The sequence below is a fragment of the Camponotus vicinus genome, unplaced genomic scaffold (assembly GCF_025532165.1).
Source record: "Camponotus vicinus isolate PSW18456_S1 unplaced genomic scaffold, iyCamVici1.0 SCAF_9, whole genome shotgun sequence".
Classification (NCBI taxonomy): Eukaryota; Metazoa; Arthropoda; class Insecta; order Hymenoptera; family Formicidae; genus Camponotus; species Camponotus vicinus.
Window position 1 is genome coordinate 10,517,536 of NW_028141981.1, and position 17,908 is coordinate 10,535,443.

Below are 17,908 nucleotides of genomic sequence, written 5' to 3' on the forward strand. Positions count from 1 at the left end.
AACGCACAGAAGAAATCGTAACGTAAAGACATGTCTTTACGTTTACGATTTCTTCTGTGCGTTGACTGAAGTTTAATTTTACGTACGGAGTTAAATTTACGATCTATACTTAACGTAACGTAATGCGATACGGAACACCTTGTGCGGAGGCCCTAAAGGCTGGTTTATAGAGGCCGTAACTGTTAACTTATGCCGGAACCGGTAAAGTTCAATATTGAAATTTACCGGTTCCGGCATAAGTTAGGGCCTGAGCAGAATGGCTGCCTTATAATTTTAAGACTATGTTTTATGCCTTAAGTCTTTGTCTTAGGTAACGCACAATACTGTGTGTTATGTCTCGAGTCTTATGTATACGCGAACGTTTATTTCTTACAAACGTTCGCGTATACATAAGACTCGAGACATAACACACAGTATTGTGCGTTACCTAATGCGTCGTCTACAATGAGATTTTAAGAAGACTTAAGGCGTAAGATTTAAGAAATTGACCAATCACAGTCAAGTATTCTCTTAAATTTGATTCTACGCCGCACTAGATGCGAATTAACGCTTCGGTGGAAACTAGACCTATGTTTCCACCGGAGAGTTCGAATCGAGTCAGAGGCCGGTATTCATAGTCCGATCTTATATTTGAGATCGTCTTAAGCGTCGTCTACAATGAGATTTTAAGGAGACTTAAGGCGTAAAGGCCATGGCACACAAAAAAACGTAAGCAATAAAACGTAGTCAGTAAGCAAATTGACCAATCATGATTGAGCAGTAAGGCAGCCATATTAAAACGTAAGAATTCCGATTGGTCGATTTCCTTACTGACTACGTTTTACTGCTTACGTAAGACTTAAAAAATTGACCAATCACAGTCAAGAATTAAGAGAATACTCGACTGTGATTGGTCAATTTCTTAAGTCTTACGCCTTAAGTCTCCTTAAAATCTCATTGTAGACGCCGCTTTAAGTTCAAGCTTGAAATGCTACGCAGCCATTTGATTGGTTGAATGAGGTCTTAAGTCAACCTCGGACCAGACTTAAAGCGGCGTCTACAATGAGATTTTAAGGAGACGTAAGGCGTAAGACTTAAGAAATTGACCAATCACAGTCGAGTATTCTCTTAATTCTTGACTGTGATTGGTCAATTTTTTAAGTCTTACGCCTTAAGTCTCCTTAAAATCTCATTGTAGACAACGCTTAAGACAATCTTAAATATAAGATCGGACTATGAATACCGGCCAGAGTCGGGTCAGAGTCAAGTTGGGGTGAACTTTTTATGGTGGAAACACCAATAAACCCTACTCTACCCAATAAAATTTTAAAGTAGGGTCCAAATGAAGTACGGTGGAAACGAGAAGAGTCGAGTTAGTTGCAGTGTTGCTAACAAGAGAAATTTGCGCTGTACATACACATCGTGCTGTGTTATACATTGTGGTTATACGAATACTTTGATACTGCGAAATTAACATTATCGCTCTCGGATCCATGATGTTTTGTTATGACAGTTAACATAACCTTAATATCAAGATACTGTTGTAACTGATTTTTTATTTTGTACAGTTGGTAACGTTTAACCTTGCCGCAACTCTAATGTAACCATTGACATCTGAATAGATAGACGGAGCCTTTTGAGAGGGGTAACTGATAAATGCAGTAAGAGGGGAGTGCATGAACTTCGGTTAATTCCGTCAACGTTCGACTATATTCGGCACAATTTGACATTACATGACGATTCCATTGACATCATCGATTCTCAACTAGATTTTCACAGAAATGTTTAAAAAGTGTTTATTTAGAGAAAATCGCTAACGCCGCTAAATATAAAAATAATATGAAAATATATAATAATATTAAATAATATATAAAATATACACACATATATATATATATATATAATATTATATATTATTTAATAAATAAATAAATATATATATTATATATTAAACAATATTAAATATATATAAATTTAAAAATAATATAATAAATATAAAAATAATATGACATTAGTCACAACACAACTTCGCACAATACATGTGAGCTGAACTTTGATGTCAATGATTGGAGTCGAATTATTAACCGATCATTATCGGGAATAACCGAATTCAACCGAAGTTCATAGAGTCCTCCCTTACCGCGAATATCAAAGCTCCCCTCGTCCTAATCGATAGCTAATGCTCCGTCTATCTATTCCATGGACCTAAGAAGATATGGATGGAGTCTAAAGCGCTCATATGGGCGAGGGGGCTGTGAAATTTGCGGTAAGGGAGGTGTATAGCTCTGTCTCTTTCCAAAAGCAACCTTCGGGTGTTTCCGTCGCATATCCGATAATTCCCGAAAGGTTATATATCCCATATTAGCTAACTTTCGAATAAAAATACATGTATTTTTATTCGAAAGTTAACTAATATGGGATATATAACCTTTCGGGAATTATCGGATATGCGACGGAAACACCCGAAGGTTGCTTTTGGAAAGAGACAGAGCTATACACCCCCCTTACCGCAAATTTCACACCGCCCCGGCTCTAGACTCCATCCATATCTTCTTAGGTCCATGATCTATTCAGATGTCAATGAATGTAACTTTGATCAACTCTGATCCGGTGGAAACAGGCAAGCCAACTTGACTCTGACCCTACTCTGACCCAACTCCGATTCGAACTCTCGGTGGAAACTTAGGGTGCTGTCACATGGCAGTCGGAATTTCGGAAGACTGACTTCCGATCGAACCTTCGATAGTAACGGACGTATCATCCGAAGTGCTCTCTTGCGTGGTTTTTTGAGTGTGTTATAACAACCTCCTCTGCACCAGAGGAGTGCTATCATTTCTGGCATTTCTGCCGCGCTATATTTCCGGCATATTCGGACCTTTGAACGACTCGGCTACCATACGTGAGCCGTATAGAATTTCTGCGCATTATAGCGCCACGTCATCCTCGGCCATCTTGGCCGGTCGACCGCGTGGCAATTCATCGAAAGCACGGTCTGTATTCCCTTTAGTATGTCCATTCAGAATCCTATGAAATCCTTTTCGAATAAATCATCTGCGATTTTACATGACAATGACAGTAGTTTTTTACGGTCAGCTTCTGACTCGACTGAACCAAGTGACGAAGACAAACTTAACTTTATAGCTCTCTCTCTCCCTCCTTTCTCCCCGTCCACTGATTCCGCTGTGGAAATTACGACGGAGACTAACTCTAATGCAAGTTTGTCTATTTCGCAGCCAAATAATGGGCAATCGGATTCTACTATCACGGCGACTGAGTCCGACATGGACATTGACCCTAGTATTCATCCCTTGGACGCGGAAGCGAAAATTAACAAAAATAAAAGGAAAAAGGACCAGAGCACCGCCTCGTCCGTGAGTAAGCGTCAGGTCCTGGGTGAGGGGGATAGTCATTCGTTTCAAGGTAAGGCTAATTGTGCCTTTATTTCTTCGGGCTGCGCTGCAGCTTCTGCGGATCTCCAGGATCTCCCCCTCCCTAATGCGAATATGTATGGTCTTAACTCTCCTGGACCTTTTGATGTTGTAGTTCAAAAGATTAGTGATAATAATAATTCTGCAAATTCTCCTATTGATCCTTTAGCGGTCGGCCGCCTCCTTTTCTTTTCTAATAAAAATGAAATCCTTGAATTAAAGAAAACTGGATATTCTAAAATCAATATTCGCTTCAAAACTCGTGAAGCTGCCAATAAACTAACTTCGAGTCAAATTCTAAAAACAAAAGGTTATTGTGCATACATTCCGCTTTATCACACAACTAGAAAGGGTATCATACGCGGTGTTCCGCTCGACCTTTCTGATGGGGAGATCCTGGCTGGCCTTGAATCTGCTATAGCGATACTTTCGGTGCAGAGATTGAATAGGCGAAGGGGAGGTCCCCTCCCTTCCTCTTCTTTGGTACAGTCTAATGTAAATAATAATGTAAATAATACTAATACTCTGATCCCCTCTCGTACTATATTGATTACGTTTAGAGGTCAATCCTTACCTGATTGTATATATTTATATATGTTGAGACACTCTGTCCTCCCTTTTGTTTCTAAGACTTCTTTGTGTTTTTCATGCCTTCTTTTCGGGCACATAGGCGCTCAGTGCAAGAGCCGCGCTCGTTGTATGGATTGTGGTGGCGATAGACACGGCGACGGCGAGGCCTGCCCCAGGAAAGATTTTACCCCAGTCTGTATAAATTGTAAAGGGCCGCACAGGGCTTCTGATTATTCGTGTCGAGTATGTTCTTCAGAGGAGGATCAGAGAGTTTTCTGCGCGTGAGAATGTTCTTTTGTCGGAGGCTGCAACTTGTATACGGGGTCGGGAGCCTGTTCCCTATAGAGGTCGTCCATCGTTTCAGGACGGGGAGTACCCTGGGCTCCCTAACTCCTCCCCCCCTTTTCGGGGGCGACTTGCCCCCTCGCCTCCTCCGCCCTCTCGTCTTTATTCACGGGTGTTAGCGCATCCCCCCTCCGAGAAGGAAAACTGTTCGTCGGGTGAGTCCTTGCTTCCGCCTTCCTCTTGCTCTTCTGACTTCCTTGGTTCTCTGTTCAGGGTTTCCACTGAACTCAAACAAAAAACTGTTAAACCGAGAACCAAAACTCAAGATTAAAACAACAATAACAATAATAATAATGAATCCTCACAGCCACCCCCCCGACCATTTGTGCGGACGTCCTCTCTGAAGGCTGATACCTCCTCTCCCGGTTCCTTCTCCTCCTCATTCTACCCTAATGGCAGGACCCTCTCGGTTTCCGGTAACGGGGTGGCCATGGATGCGACGCCCGATCTTCCTCCGCTTCTTTCACTGATCCAGCGTTTTTTGGGCTTAGAAGCGTCACAATTGAGTGTGCTCCTTCATCTGATTGGTGTTTTAATAGAGAAGCTTGAACCTGTGCTTGCAGCGCTGGGCGTCCGTGATGTTGTGAGTGGCCTCATCGATCATTTTCTGATGACTCCTTTAATCGGGCTATCCGCCCGGGACCGCTCTCACAATGACTGACTCTACTCCTGATAACCCTTCGGCCTCTTCATCCTTGGCCATTCTACAGTGGAACTGTCGTTCCATTCGGAGCAAGTCTGATGTGTCTTCGGCCCTTTTTGATAAATACGACATCCTAGCACTCTCTGAGACATGGTTAACTGTCGACTCTCGATTTGCCCTCCGCAATTTCATTACTTTTCGTAAGGACTCAGCCTCTCCATTCGGAGGAGATCTCGCCTTGGCGGTTCGCCCCACTCTATCCTATTCTTATATTGACAATAGTATCTCCTTTGAGGGCAGACTTGATAGTCAGGCTATTTCGGTTCATTTTGATAATTTTGACTTAACTATTATTTCTATCTATAGATTTCCTAGAGGCTCCTTCACATCGGAGGAGTACGGTGCTCTTTTTGCTTTTTGTCTTTCATTTACGAACGTTATTTTACTTGGTGACTTTAACGCACACCACGGTGAATGGGGCTGCGAACATTCTGACAACGAAGGTGAGCTATTGCTCTTTTCAGCTATTGAGGCCTCCTTCACCTGCATTAACAATGGCTCTCCTACATTTTTGACACGCCCGGGATAGAGGATTTCTGCCATCGATCTTACTTTCATCTCCTCCTCTATTATAGGCCTCTGTGATTGGGCGGTCCTTAACGACACTTTTCTTAGTGATCATTATCCAACCACAACTCTCTTTAACCGTGCTCCAACAAGGAGGAGCTTTTTCTCCCATAAAATTAAACATTCAAAATTGCAAGACGAAATTTTTGTTAAAAATCTTTTCTCTTCATTGGACACACTGAGGGAGTCCTTGTACGATCCCTTGTTGAACTCAGTCCAGAAATATTCTTGTTTTGCGGACCATCTTCGCCGGCAATGGCATTCTAATCCTGATAAGCCTCACACAATGGGTCGATGCTCTTCACAAAGGGGAAAAAGATTCTCCCCACCAGCTCCTTGGTGGAATGACAACTGTCAACAGGCGGTCAGCGCCAGACGTTCTTTTCTTTCTACTTTTAAAAGACAGCCTACATTCTCTAACTATCTTGCTTTTAAAAAACAAGAGGCAATCACTAGGAGAATTCTGAGATCGGAGAAGACCAGAGGCTGGAGGGAATTTTGTACTACACTTAATCCGAACACCATCTCCCGTTTGTGGCGTTTCATCAAGCGATTTAGATCCCGTCAATTTGAAGATCCTATCATTCCCCCTTCCTCCAATCTCCATCCTTCGCACTCCGTTCAAGAATCTATTAACTCCCTTTGTCCTCCTTTTGTATTCCATCGCTCATTCTCATCAATCGACGAATTTCCAACGAACTATTCATGCAAGATGTTTGATTGTCCTTTCTCCTTCCAGGAATTGATGTCGGTCACCCGCAATTTAAAAACCCGCTCTTCTCCTGGATTTGACGAAATCGATAATAAAATGCTCTCTCTTTTACCGAAAGAGTATTTAATAATCTTGCTTGATGTTCTTAATTCTATTTTTGACTCCGGCTCTTTTCCAAGTTCTTGGCAACATTCCTTGGTATTTCTCATCCCCAAATCTTCTCCTGGTAAACTCCGTCCAATTTCCCTCACTTCTTGTCTCCTTAAAGTCCTTGAAAGACTTATTTTGTATCGCCTTGGTTGGTGGGTGGAATCCTCTCTCATCCTTCCTCCTTTTCAATTCGGATTTCGCAAAAGAACCTCATGCCTTGATAATCTGGGCATATTAACTACTGAAATCCACCATGGATTTATTTCAAAACAATCAACTAGCTGTCTATTCCTTGACATACAGGGCGCATTTGATAATGTCATCCCCTCTATTTTGACTTCTCATCTTATTGACTTGGGCCTTCCGCCTAAACTTTGTTGGTTTGTGTACCAGTTGACGTGTCTCAGAGAGTTGCAGTTTGTCGTGAATGGAGGATTGACGGAGAGCTTCTTCTCTCATAAGAGTGTGCCTCAGGGTTCGATTCTGAGTCCTCTACTCTTCAATCTTTACTTGTCAAAATGCGAATCCTCCTTGTCTGGTGGTTGCCGGATGATCCAGTTTGCAGATGACATCGCCTTGTATAAACGCTCTTCTGACATAGACTCTTCTCTGTTGCCACTTGAGAGGTCGGCGGGGGCTCTGTCCGCCGTTTTGTTCGAGCGGGGCTTGACAATCTCCCCCTTTAAATCGGCCCTCATGATATTCACGAAAAAAAAAATTAATCCTGTGAACTACTCCATTCTCTTAGAAAATATTAGTATTTATCCTGTATCCTCTACTAGGTTTTTAGGGGTCCTTCTTGACTCCCGGCTCATCGGCCATCTCCATGCTAATTACGTTATTAATAAATGTGGCAAACTCGCTAATATAATAAAATTCTTGAGAGGAGTCTGGTGGGGCTCTCATCCCAGGACTCTGCTGAATATTTACAAAGCTATGATTAGGGGTACCTCGGATTACGCTTCTTTCCTTTTCCCGTTCCATAACAAGAGCCTCACGGAACGTTTTGAACGGGTATCACGCAGAGCCCTGAGATACTGCGCTGGTGTTAGGCGTTCCACACCATGCAACATAGTATACGCAGAGACCTGTATTAGCCCGGCCTGTTTTAGATCGGACCTTTTAACTCAAAACTTTTTATTTAAATCTCTAGCCACTAGACTTAATATTTTAATAGACAAACTTCAGAACCTCCATTTTTCTTGTTTTGGATCTGGCTTCTCCTCCGATTTGGTCGGTAGATTTCCTCTCTATCGGGCCTATCGCTGCGTGAAGGATTATAGAGCTAAGGTCGCAGCTTTTACCAGGATTCCGTTGTTCCTATTTTCTTACGAAACTTCCACTTTTGTTCCGAAAGTTGAATACACCCCCCCACATGTGGTCGAACAAATCTCATCAGCAGCTTTTCCTCAGCTTGTTTTTCTCTCTCATTTCTCGTATCTTATTGGAGACGGAAGTACCTTTTTTACAGATGCATCTAAGACTGATTCATTCCCGCATTTAGGCGCTGCTTATTTTTCCCCTGACATTCCTATTCAGAGGCTTGATGGTTGCTTTTCTGTTTTTTCGGCCGAATGCATCGCCATTATTTGCATCTTGGAAAAGGACATCAAAAGGTCCTCAATATTTACTGATTCCCGCAGCGTAGTGGAAACTGTGTCCAACGAATCGTTGAACAGAGATCTTCCATACTTAATATTTGTATTGAAGAACAAGCTGAGATCAGCCTTTTTGCAGAGTCTTGACATCACCCTAGTCTGGGTTTCTTCCTATGTGGGGATTCTTGGTAATGAAACGGCGGATTTCCTGGCGGGGGAGACTGCTCAAAACGATGAAACGATTGACTATCTCCCTCCCCACACTGACTTTTACTCTATTGCTCGGAAAAAATATCACACTACGGTTGAGAGATACTTGCGTGCGCAATCAGAACTTCGCGGCGCGCAGTATTTTGGCCTTTACCCGGCCTTCGCGAAGCGTCCTTGGTTCGATAGACTTAATCTTACTCGCATTGAAATAGTAACTGTTTGTAGAATCCGATCTAACCATTATAATTCGAATTACAGCCTTCATAGGTGTGGCATTGTCAGGCGACCGGACTGTTTTTGTGGCTATCCCAGACAAGATATTCAGCACATATTGTGGTCCTGTCCACTGTTGAGGAATCACCGGACGCAACTGATGAGCTCGCTCGGGAAAGCCCTGGGCGCGCCTCCCCCTTATGACATTTTTGAAATCCTAAAAGATCCTATTGTCAAGATAATAAATCCTCTTTTATCCTTCCTTCACAAGACTGAAGTGCATATATAATTGGACCACTCAAACGCTGGTTGAACCAACTTAATTTCGAAAATAACGAAGATATCTGGCAGCATGGGCGAAAAATAATATTGCCCAGTGCCACAACAGAGAAAGAAGAAGAAGGAATTTCGGAAAACAGAATCTCGGAAAGAGTGGTGATCAACCAATCAGAATTATCTAGTAAAGTTTGAATGTCGGTTTTTCGATAGCCTCGCTCCCCATGGAGTGATTTTTACGGAAAACGGAATGCTATTCTAACCTCAAATTATTTTTCAATTTAGAAAATTTCTTTATTATTTTCTGTTATAATAAACAATACATACAAATGTCACTTTTTTTTATATATTTTTCTATTGTATTAATTATTTTTTTTGTCGGAAAACTATCAAAATAAATTTTTCTATTTTTACTAATTTCCGAAATGCTTCGAAATATTAGTCCATGGGGAGCGCAGCCACAAAAAAACCGGACCGACAAACACGCAACTTTTATTCTTGACAATATGATAACATTTTATGTGATAAAATATTTTAATTAAATATTTATATGTATATTAATAAATACTTACCGAACAATTATTTATTAACAATAAAATTCTTCTTATAAAGATAAAAATTCAATCCCGGTTAATTTTCATTAAACGTTAAGTTAAAATTTCTCCAAATAATTCTGATTGGTTGATCCTAGTACTAGTATTCTAGTACTTTTCCGAGATTCCGTTTTCCGAAATTCCGACTGCCATGTGACAGGACCACAGATATCTATACTATAACTAAATCGCTAACTCCCATTGATTTTGTACATAAAATGTGTCCCCGAAAACCATGTAATATGGCGGTCGTGCATGCGTAATATTGGTGGAAAACTAATATGGTGAACACTTGTAGCCAGCTAATATTTAAGTTTTCACCTTAAATCTTGTACTTTTTACATTATAAACTTTTAATTTTGTAATAAAATAAATATAAATATATATATAAATGTTATATACATATATTTTTAATCTTTATATATTTTTAATCTTCTATATATATTTTTAATCTTGATTTTAATTATATCATATATCTTTTAAATATATTTTGATATATTTTATCTTTAAAGGCTGTAATAAATTTTAATTAAAAACGAAGAACATTATATATTATTTAAAAATAACTTATATTCAACTGTAAGTTTATACACAAATTATATACTTATGTACATTGTACATAACATCAACCAATCACAAACGTGACTGCTGTCCACCAACGTTACGCATGCGTGAGAATTTAGTACATAAATTTCGTGGACATGTATTTGACGCAAGTTAGCGGTCTAGTATATAGTATAGATGTCTGTGAGCGGGAGTGAAATGAGTACGGTTAGTCGCGTTTCCATCGACTTAAATTTGATTCTACGTCACACTAGATGCGAATTAACGCTTCGGTGGAAACTAGACCAGTATATTAAATCCGATGCGCACCGAAGCAGAATCGGATTGAAGACTTCGGTGGAAACTAGACCCTTGTAGAGCGACGCGGGAGTGAAATGAGTACGGTTAGTCGCGTTTCCATCGACTTAGAGTGCAGTCCCATGGAGTATCGCACATATCGCGGATTGCGCGTATTGAAAATCTGACCAATCGCAGACGTTCCGCTGTTTTTGATTCGTGAAAGTTTCGTTTCTATGGTCCCATGGAGCGGAATTAGCGTAAGCGGATCAGGCGGATAGCCAATCACGAAACGATTTTCGTTATTTCCTTCAACTGAACAGTCTTGTGATTGGCGAACCACTGTTCCGCTTACGCGAATTCCGCTCCATGGGACCGTAGGAACGAAACTTTCGCGTATCAAAAACAGCGGAACGTCTGCGATTGGTCAGATTTTCAATACGCGTAATCCGCGATACGCTCCATGGGACTGCACCCTTAAATTTGATTCTACGCCGCACTAGATGCGAATTAACGCTTCGATTGAAACTAGACTACAGTTGATTATTCTCTTGAACTTCAACTGGGATTGGTCAATTTCTTACGACTACGGCCTTACAACCTTATGCTACGACCATTGTAGACGACCCTTAAGGGTCGGCTGGAGTGACGGGCAAACTCCGAATTGATATTGGAGACCTCACGCGGTGACAAAGCGAAACTCTGGTTTCAGGGTTACCAATCTGAGAAATAAATTTTCGGTCTCTATGTAGAGGTGTATGTCCGTATACGTACAAACACCATTGCATTGCTCGCGCGGACGCACCACAGAGAAGAAAGAGAGAAAAGGATCGACAATCATGCTATCCTTGTTCCTCTAGCATATCGTTTTACAGCCGAGATATGGCCTGAAAATGCTTTCTGGCCTTTCGTGGCAGAAAGCAGTAATGTAACAAGACTAACGGGCGCCCACTTTTTGTAAATTTTATATTTGCATATATACATATGTGTATATATACAGGGTGACCCATTTTAACTTAGGCAGCCAAATAACTCGAAAAATAAGCAAGATAGAGAAAAATGTTTTAGACAAAAGTTGTATGGTTTCGAGGGGGCCATAAGATGGTATCATTGGTTTGACCTTGAAGAGTCATTTGAAGGTCACGTGAAGGTCACTTCAATTTTTTTAAATGGAATACCCTATATATTTTTGTACATTCTTGTAGCTTATTTCGAGAGCTTTCCAAAACACTATAATTAAGTACCTTTCCGTTAAGTACTTTTTGAGTTATGATGCTTGAAATAATTTCTTAATTTTACATAAACCGTAAAATATCTTGTAAAATATTCATTTTTCGATTATCTTACCTTAATACTTTTATGTACAAAATAATGAGAGGAATCAATTGGTGTAAAGAAAACACATAGTTGTTTTTAAGAAAAAATATGGAATTGTTAATTGCAAATTACATATTTTTTCTTCGAAACAACTATGTGTTTTCTTTACACCAATTGATTCCTCTCATTATTTTGTACATAAAACTATTAAGGTAAGGTAATCGAAAAATGAATATTTTACAAGATATTTTACGGTTTATGTAAAATTAAGAAATTATTTCAAGCCTCATAACTCAAAAAGTACTTAACGAAAATGTACTTAATTATAGTGTTTTGGAAAGCTCTCGAGATGAGCTACAAGAATGTACAAAAATATATAGGATGTTCCATTTAAAAAAATTGAAGTGACCTTCACGTGACCTTCAAATGACTCTTCAAGGTCAAACCAATGATACCATCTTATGGCCCCCTCGAAACCATACAACTTTTGTCTAAAACATTTTTCTCTATCTTGCTTATTTTTCGAGTTATTTGGCTGCCTAAGTTAAAATGGGTCACCCTGTATGTTTAAATTATAGTTAAAATTATATATGCGATTAGATATTATATGTTGATGAATAATAACAGTAGAATTATAGATAATAGGGTGAACAAATATATAATATGTAAGATACGAGTGTCTATTAGACTTCGCAATTCATTGCTTTCTCATATTATCGATACTTCGTACATCATGCTAATGGTATAGAGAGGTAGCGTGATGTCAATCTTTATTTGATATTATTTTTTAGCAACCGTAACCATAGTTTTATAAATCAATAATGATATTTTTTCAATTATATCGATATATAAACATATATACTGGTACATAAAAATATTAGTAATATAAAATCGCAAGTGAGTAACACGTATAATGGTGAGGTGCAAGATGTTCAGTCTATCATCCTGTAGACTCAAGTTCGACCCTGGCGAAAATAAGAAACTTTATAAAGCGTTAACAACCGTTGAGTGAGGGTTTTCTGAGAGTTTATATGCTTTTCAAACTTTGTAAGAGCACTTACATAACGCTGTTGGGTTTTGAATGCTTATCAAACGCTGCAGTGTTGCAATTTTTGTTCTACAAACTCTTTATATAATGTTACATGAATGTTTTGCAATGCTGAGGTAACATTTTTCAGAGTACGTTCAGTAAACATTGATACATCTTCGTGTACAGAGTTTACTCAGACTTTTTAAACGTTTACGTTTACGCTATAACGTACAAACGTCTTTTAAACGCTGCAGTGTTGCAATTTTTGTTCTACAAGCTCTTTACTAATCATTTTTAAACTCTCGACGAACTTCCACAAACGTTCATGTAAACGCCAAACAAACGTCTCATTTTTGCCAGGGGAATCCATGCACGTTAGCAGTTTTTTTGTGTAATGTTTCATTTAAAAAATATTACATTTTTTGTAAATTTAAGAATAATTTTTAAAACATCGAAAGTATTTTTACTTATATATATATATATATATATATATATATAAAACTTTTTATTTTTTGAATTATATTAAAATGTATCTTTTTAAGGTAATAAATTAATAGCAATTGTAAAAAAGAAAGATATTAATATTATAAATATTCTTTTTAAATTTATGGTTTTTCCAGAGAGAATACCTTTTAATATATTTTATATATTTTTTTATATATTTCATATATTCAAATGTATTATTATGAAAAATAATTATATGCCGATTAAACTGTTATTTATAATTATATAACTATTATTTATATCTTATACATATATGCAATTATAAATAAGTAAAAATATTTTCAATGTTTTTCAAAATTATTCTTAGATTTATAAAAAAAAATATATTTTTTTAAATAAAATATATAATTAAAAATTGCTAACGTGCACAGACTTGAACTTGAGTTTACAGGGTGTTAGACTGAACACTTCGCTTTACGCCATTACATGTTACTCATTTACTAATATTTATATTTTATATTACTAATATTTATGTACCAGTATATATATAATTATATGTTTATATATCGATATAATTGAAAAAATATCATTATTGGTTTATAAAACTATGATTATGGTTACTAGTAGGAACAAGGATAATAGCCGATTCTTGTCAATTCTTATCTGCCATTATCTTTCAATAGTCATCTGTGTACACAATATATTGGTATTTGTACCAACACAGACATTACACCCAGTAAGCAAAATGTTAGCAGGTTGGCAGCAGATTGGCAGCAAATTCGATCAGAATCCCACACCAGAACCATAGCCATCTGTGTCCGCATTAAGCTTTTGTTTTGGTGACAGAGTCTGTAAAACATAACCTGTCAACAAACTGTCGGCAGAAACCGAGCAGGATCTGCGCGATGCAATTTGATGTTAGATTGCCAGCAGAAACCGAGCAGAATCTGCGCATGCAACCTGATGGCAAATTGACAGCAGAAACTGCACAAGATTTGCGCTTACTTTTATTAATATTATATAATACAACAAAATTGATTATTACAAGTGCTAAATAAGAATATTATCGGCAAGTTAATTACAATTTTCTTCTAAAATGACATATATGTCATATGTTATATCGTAATATATGTTAATGTAATATCCCTAACAGCACATGTAGATACTGAGAATATTCGAAGAATATCGCAAAAGTATAATGCATATATTCTCAGAACATTCGAGATACATACTATGATATACTAAGTATATATTAAGAATGCCCTAATGTCCGCCTATTTTGGTTAATAGTAAATACTGAGAATATCTTGTAATATAATTCATATATGTGATAGAAATACTTTTAATAAATGCAGTAAACGGACACACTATTTCTCATTTTAATTTTAAATAATCTTTTTAGTATTCTGAATCCCAACAAGGAATCCAGAACTAAACTACTAATCAAGTAAAGAATTTTAAATTAAGTCAGTTTATTATAAATTAAACTGACTAAAAAGAAAAAAGAAGAAACTTTGGAACTCAAGTTAGTCCTTTATATCCATTTCACCGAAAATTAAGTACGAGTTTAGTGGCGCGCGTAGCGGCAAAATGAGGAAACATATGCAATATTATAGAATATCCTGAAAATATACGAGAAAGAATATATTAATACGAGATATGCAAAGTATATTCTGAGAATATATGAAAAATAATATACAAGAGATGTTATGAGATTATTCTCAGTATATTACATCTGTAACGTATATTTACAGTATGAGTATAGAATATTCGAATGATATCATGTGCTGTTAGGGATATGTTATATCGTAGTTATATCTCATATAGCGAAGGACTAATTTAATTTAATTAAATTAATAATAAAGTAAATGATAAAAGTAAATGTAACTTGTAAAACTGGAGATGTAATTTATTTAGAATTAAATTCTTGCTTTATGCCTCAAATAAGCAGTACATGAATAATTTTCTATTTATCATATTGATTCCAATCAGTTTAATATTCTGACTCTCATCTGCTTGTATCAGATATCAGAAATTAAAGTGATAGAAATTAAAATGATAATTACTATATTTTTAGTCTTTTATAAAGACAGAGCAATAATTTCTCCTTGTCAAGCCCACAGACATCTATACTATATACTAGACCGCTAACTTGCGTCAAATACATGTCCACGAAATTTATGTACTAAATTCTCACGCATGCGTAACGTTGGTGGACAGCAGTCACGTTTGTGATTGGTTGATGTTATGTACAATGTACATAAGTGTAATTTGTGTATAAATTTACAGTTGAATATAAGTTATTTTTAAATAATATATAATGTTCTTCATTTTTAATTAAAATTTATTACAGCCTTTAAAGATAAAATATATCAAAATATATTTAAAAGATATATGATATAATTAAAATCAAGATTAAAAATATATATAGAAGATTAAAAATATATAAAGATTAAAAATATATGTATATAACATTTATATATATATATATTTATATATATATATTTATATATATATTTATATTTATTTTATTACAAAATTAAAAGTTTATAATGTAAAAAGTACAAGTTTTAAGGTGAAAACTTAAATATTAGCTGGCTACAAGTGTCCACCATATTAGTTTTCCACCAATATTATGCATGCGCGACCGCCATATTACATGGTTTTCGGGGACATATTTTATGTACAAAATCAATGGGAGTTAGCGATCTAGTTATAGTACAGATATCTGTGGTCAAGCCGCCAGTATGTTACCACGGAAATTTCCCCATATGTGCGTAAAGCCCCTTGCACAATGCTAGGCAACAGGCAATAGAGATAAGGAATAGAAACTATTCACCAATAAATACGCGGAACAGAAAATATTCGCCAATAGGAGCAGAGAATAGATATTATTTCTGTTCTTATTGCCTGTTGCCTAGCATTGTGCAAGGGACTTTAGATATAAATCTAGTAATATCCGCTAAAGCGTTATTTCTCCTTGAAAAAGTTATATTTTTCCTTGAATTTTTTTTTCAATATATTCCTTATAGAATGAAGTCGGGCGCTACAGAGCCAGATTTTGCATTTTGGCTCTTAAAAATTTATAATAAATAAAATACGCGAACTCTCGTACCTAGCTGCACCTGACCCGCTACTAGGCGCGCATCTGCCACTTATTAGCAATTTTATTTTGACTTTTTATTTAAAAAATCGCTCTGTAGCGACCTGCTTGAGGTCTGATTACAAATATCATAATTTTAATACAATTCTCTCTGTATTTTGGCTAAAATAACGCTTTTGCGAATTGACAGTTCCCGACTCTCCGCAGGAGGTCTCCACCGTCTCTCCAGCCGACCCATAGGCCGGTATTCATAGTCCGATCTTATATTTAAGATTGTCTTAAGTTTGGTCCGAGGTTGACTTAAGACCTCATTCAACCAATCAAATGGCTGCGTAGCATTTCAAGCTCGAACTTAAGACGATCTCAAATATAAGATCGGACTATGAATACCGGCCTAAGTGGCGAATGGACCAATCAGGACCCAGTTTAACGTATTAAACTCGGGTTAACTCGAGTTGTGAAACTGGGCCTATGAATACCGGCCTTAATGTTTAATTTATCAATCAGATCAAAAGGAGCAGTTTCTTTATTTTGATTGGTCAACGTAACATAGGAGGCATCCAATCGACTCATTCGGATAAATTGCAATGTGATCATTCTCTATGAAATTTTAGATTTTATGGTTATTATTGGTAGTTATCTTGGAGCTTTTGCGGAAGAATAAGTTAATCGGTCTCAAATACTGAAATTCTTCGAAATTAAAGAAATGCCGATCATAGATTTTTTCAAACGTTATCTGCCGATAGTGAAGGCCGATGAAGGAGAAGAAGAATTGGTAGATCCGCAAAAAGTACTTCGTGTAAGTGATATAATCATTATATAATATTGTTTTTGAAAGGGGATGCAAATATACACACACATTGTTTTTCGAAGTAAGGAAATCATTAAATTTAATTGTAAGTTCCACTAGTAGGATCACCAACTAAAGTTTGATCAATTTGACAAGATTGTCTAGTAAATAAAATCTAATTATACAATTCATTTTTTTTCTTTTCTGTATTAAATAAATAATAAATTATTCTATCTGTATTCACGAAATACCATGAATATTATTTGATAAGTTAATCGGAATTAATCCCTAACAGTACACATGTCTGAAAGATGTCCAAAGAACATCCAGATATCCTCTGGATGTTCTCTAGAAATTTTTTGAACATGTGTGCTGTTAGGATACATATATATCAATACACACACACACACACACACACATATATTATGAGTATTATTTGATAAGTTAATCGGAATTAATACCCTAACAGTACACTTGTCCGAAAGATGTCCAAAGAACATCCATATAAAAATTTATATATATATATATAAATTTTTCTCTATATATATTTGTATTTTTATACTATATTTTTATATGTAAAAGAATATAAAATATAAGTCATATTAACCAATAAATTCGAATTATTATAAATAGTTATTATAGTTATTACTAATAATTTTATCATTATTAATAAATTAGGAATTAATTTAAGCATTACTTTGTATATGATTATTTTAATTCTAACAATTTTTCTTACCATAGGAGCAATGTTCTCAAGAAGAAAAATGCAGCAATTTACAACAGAAATTGACTACATGCAATGATCGTGTTAATTCAAGATCCAATACAGAAGAAACTTGTCTAGAGGAACTTATTGATTATGTGCAATGTGTAGATCATTGCGTCGCAAAGACTTTATTTAGTAAGCTTAAGTAATTATATGGTATTCCTATAAAAAGCCAATGGTTATTCGCAATGTTAAAGCTTAATTTCTCAGACATTGTATATATATTCAAATACTAGCAATAAAAAATTAACTTATTAGAGATAAAAATTACATC

At 36.5% G+C, this 17,908-nt stretch overlaps 2 protein-coding genes across 3 annotated transcripts; both read left to right on the forward strand.

Annotated features, from left to right (window-relative positions):
* The first annotated feature begins 2,975 nt into the window (after positions 1-2,975).
* Positions 2,976-11,249, forward strand: LOC145977261 (uncharacterized). Of its 2 annotated transcripts, none has more exons than XM_083109125.1 (2): positions 2,976-3,399; positions 8,521-11,249. In XM_083109125.1, the coding sequence occupies exons 1-2, from the start codon at positions 2,988-2,990 to the stop codon at positions 8,613-8,615; spliced, it is 507 nt and encodes a 168-aa protein (XP_082965251.1). In that variant the 5' UTR covers positions 2,976-2,987; the 3' UTR covers positions 8,616-11,249. The 2 variants fall into 2 exon arrangements, with proteins under 2 accessions (XP_082965251.1, XP_082965252.1); XM_083109126.1 differs by having other exon boundaries at positions 2,976-3,354.
* A 5,432-nt stretch (positions 11,250-16,681) lies between these two features.
* Uqcr-11 (Ubiquinol-cytochrome c reductase 11 kDa subunit) lies at positions 16,682-17,904 on the forward strand. Its single transcript, XM_083109128.1, has 2 exons — positions 16,682-16,877; positions 17,610-17,904. The coding sequence occupies exons 1-2, from the start codon at positions 16,785-16,787 to the stop codon at positions 17,781-17,783; spliced, it is 267 nt and encodes an 88-aa protein (XP_082965254.1). The 5' UTR covers positions 16,682-16,784; the 3' UTR covers positions 17,784-17,904.
* The last annotated feature ends 4 nt before the right edge of the window (positions 17,905-17,908 follow it).

Excerpts from the sequence above, each read along its gene's own strand:
- Uqcr-11 (XM_083109128.1), top strand. The coding sequence starts at position 16,785 with ATGCCGATCATAGATTTTTTCAAACGTTATCTGCCGATAGTGAAGGCC. Across the intron at positions 16,878-17,609 it reads ATCCGCAAAAAGTACTTCGT|GAGCAATGTTCTCAAGAAGA; the intron begins GTAAGTGATATA and ends TTCTTACCATAG.
- LOC145977261 (XM_083109125.1), top strand. The coding sequence starts at position 2,988 with ATGTCCATTCAGAATCCTATGAAATCCTTTTCGAATAAATCATCTGCG. Across the intron at positions 3,400-8,520 it reads GGATAGTCATTCGTTTCAAG|CCTTCATAGGTGTGGCATTG; the intron begins GTAAGGCTAATT and ends TTCGAATTACAG.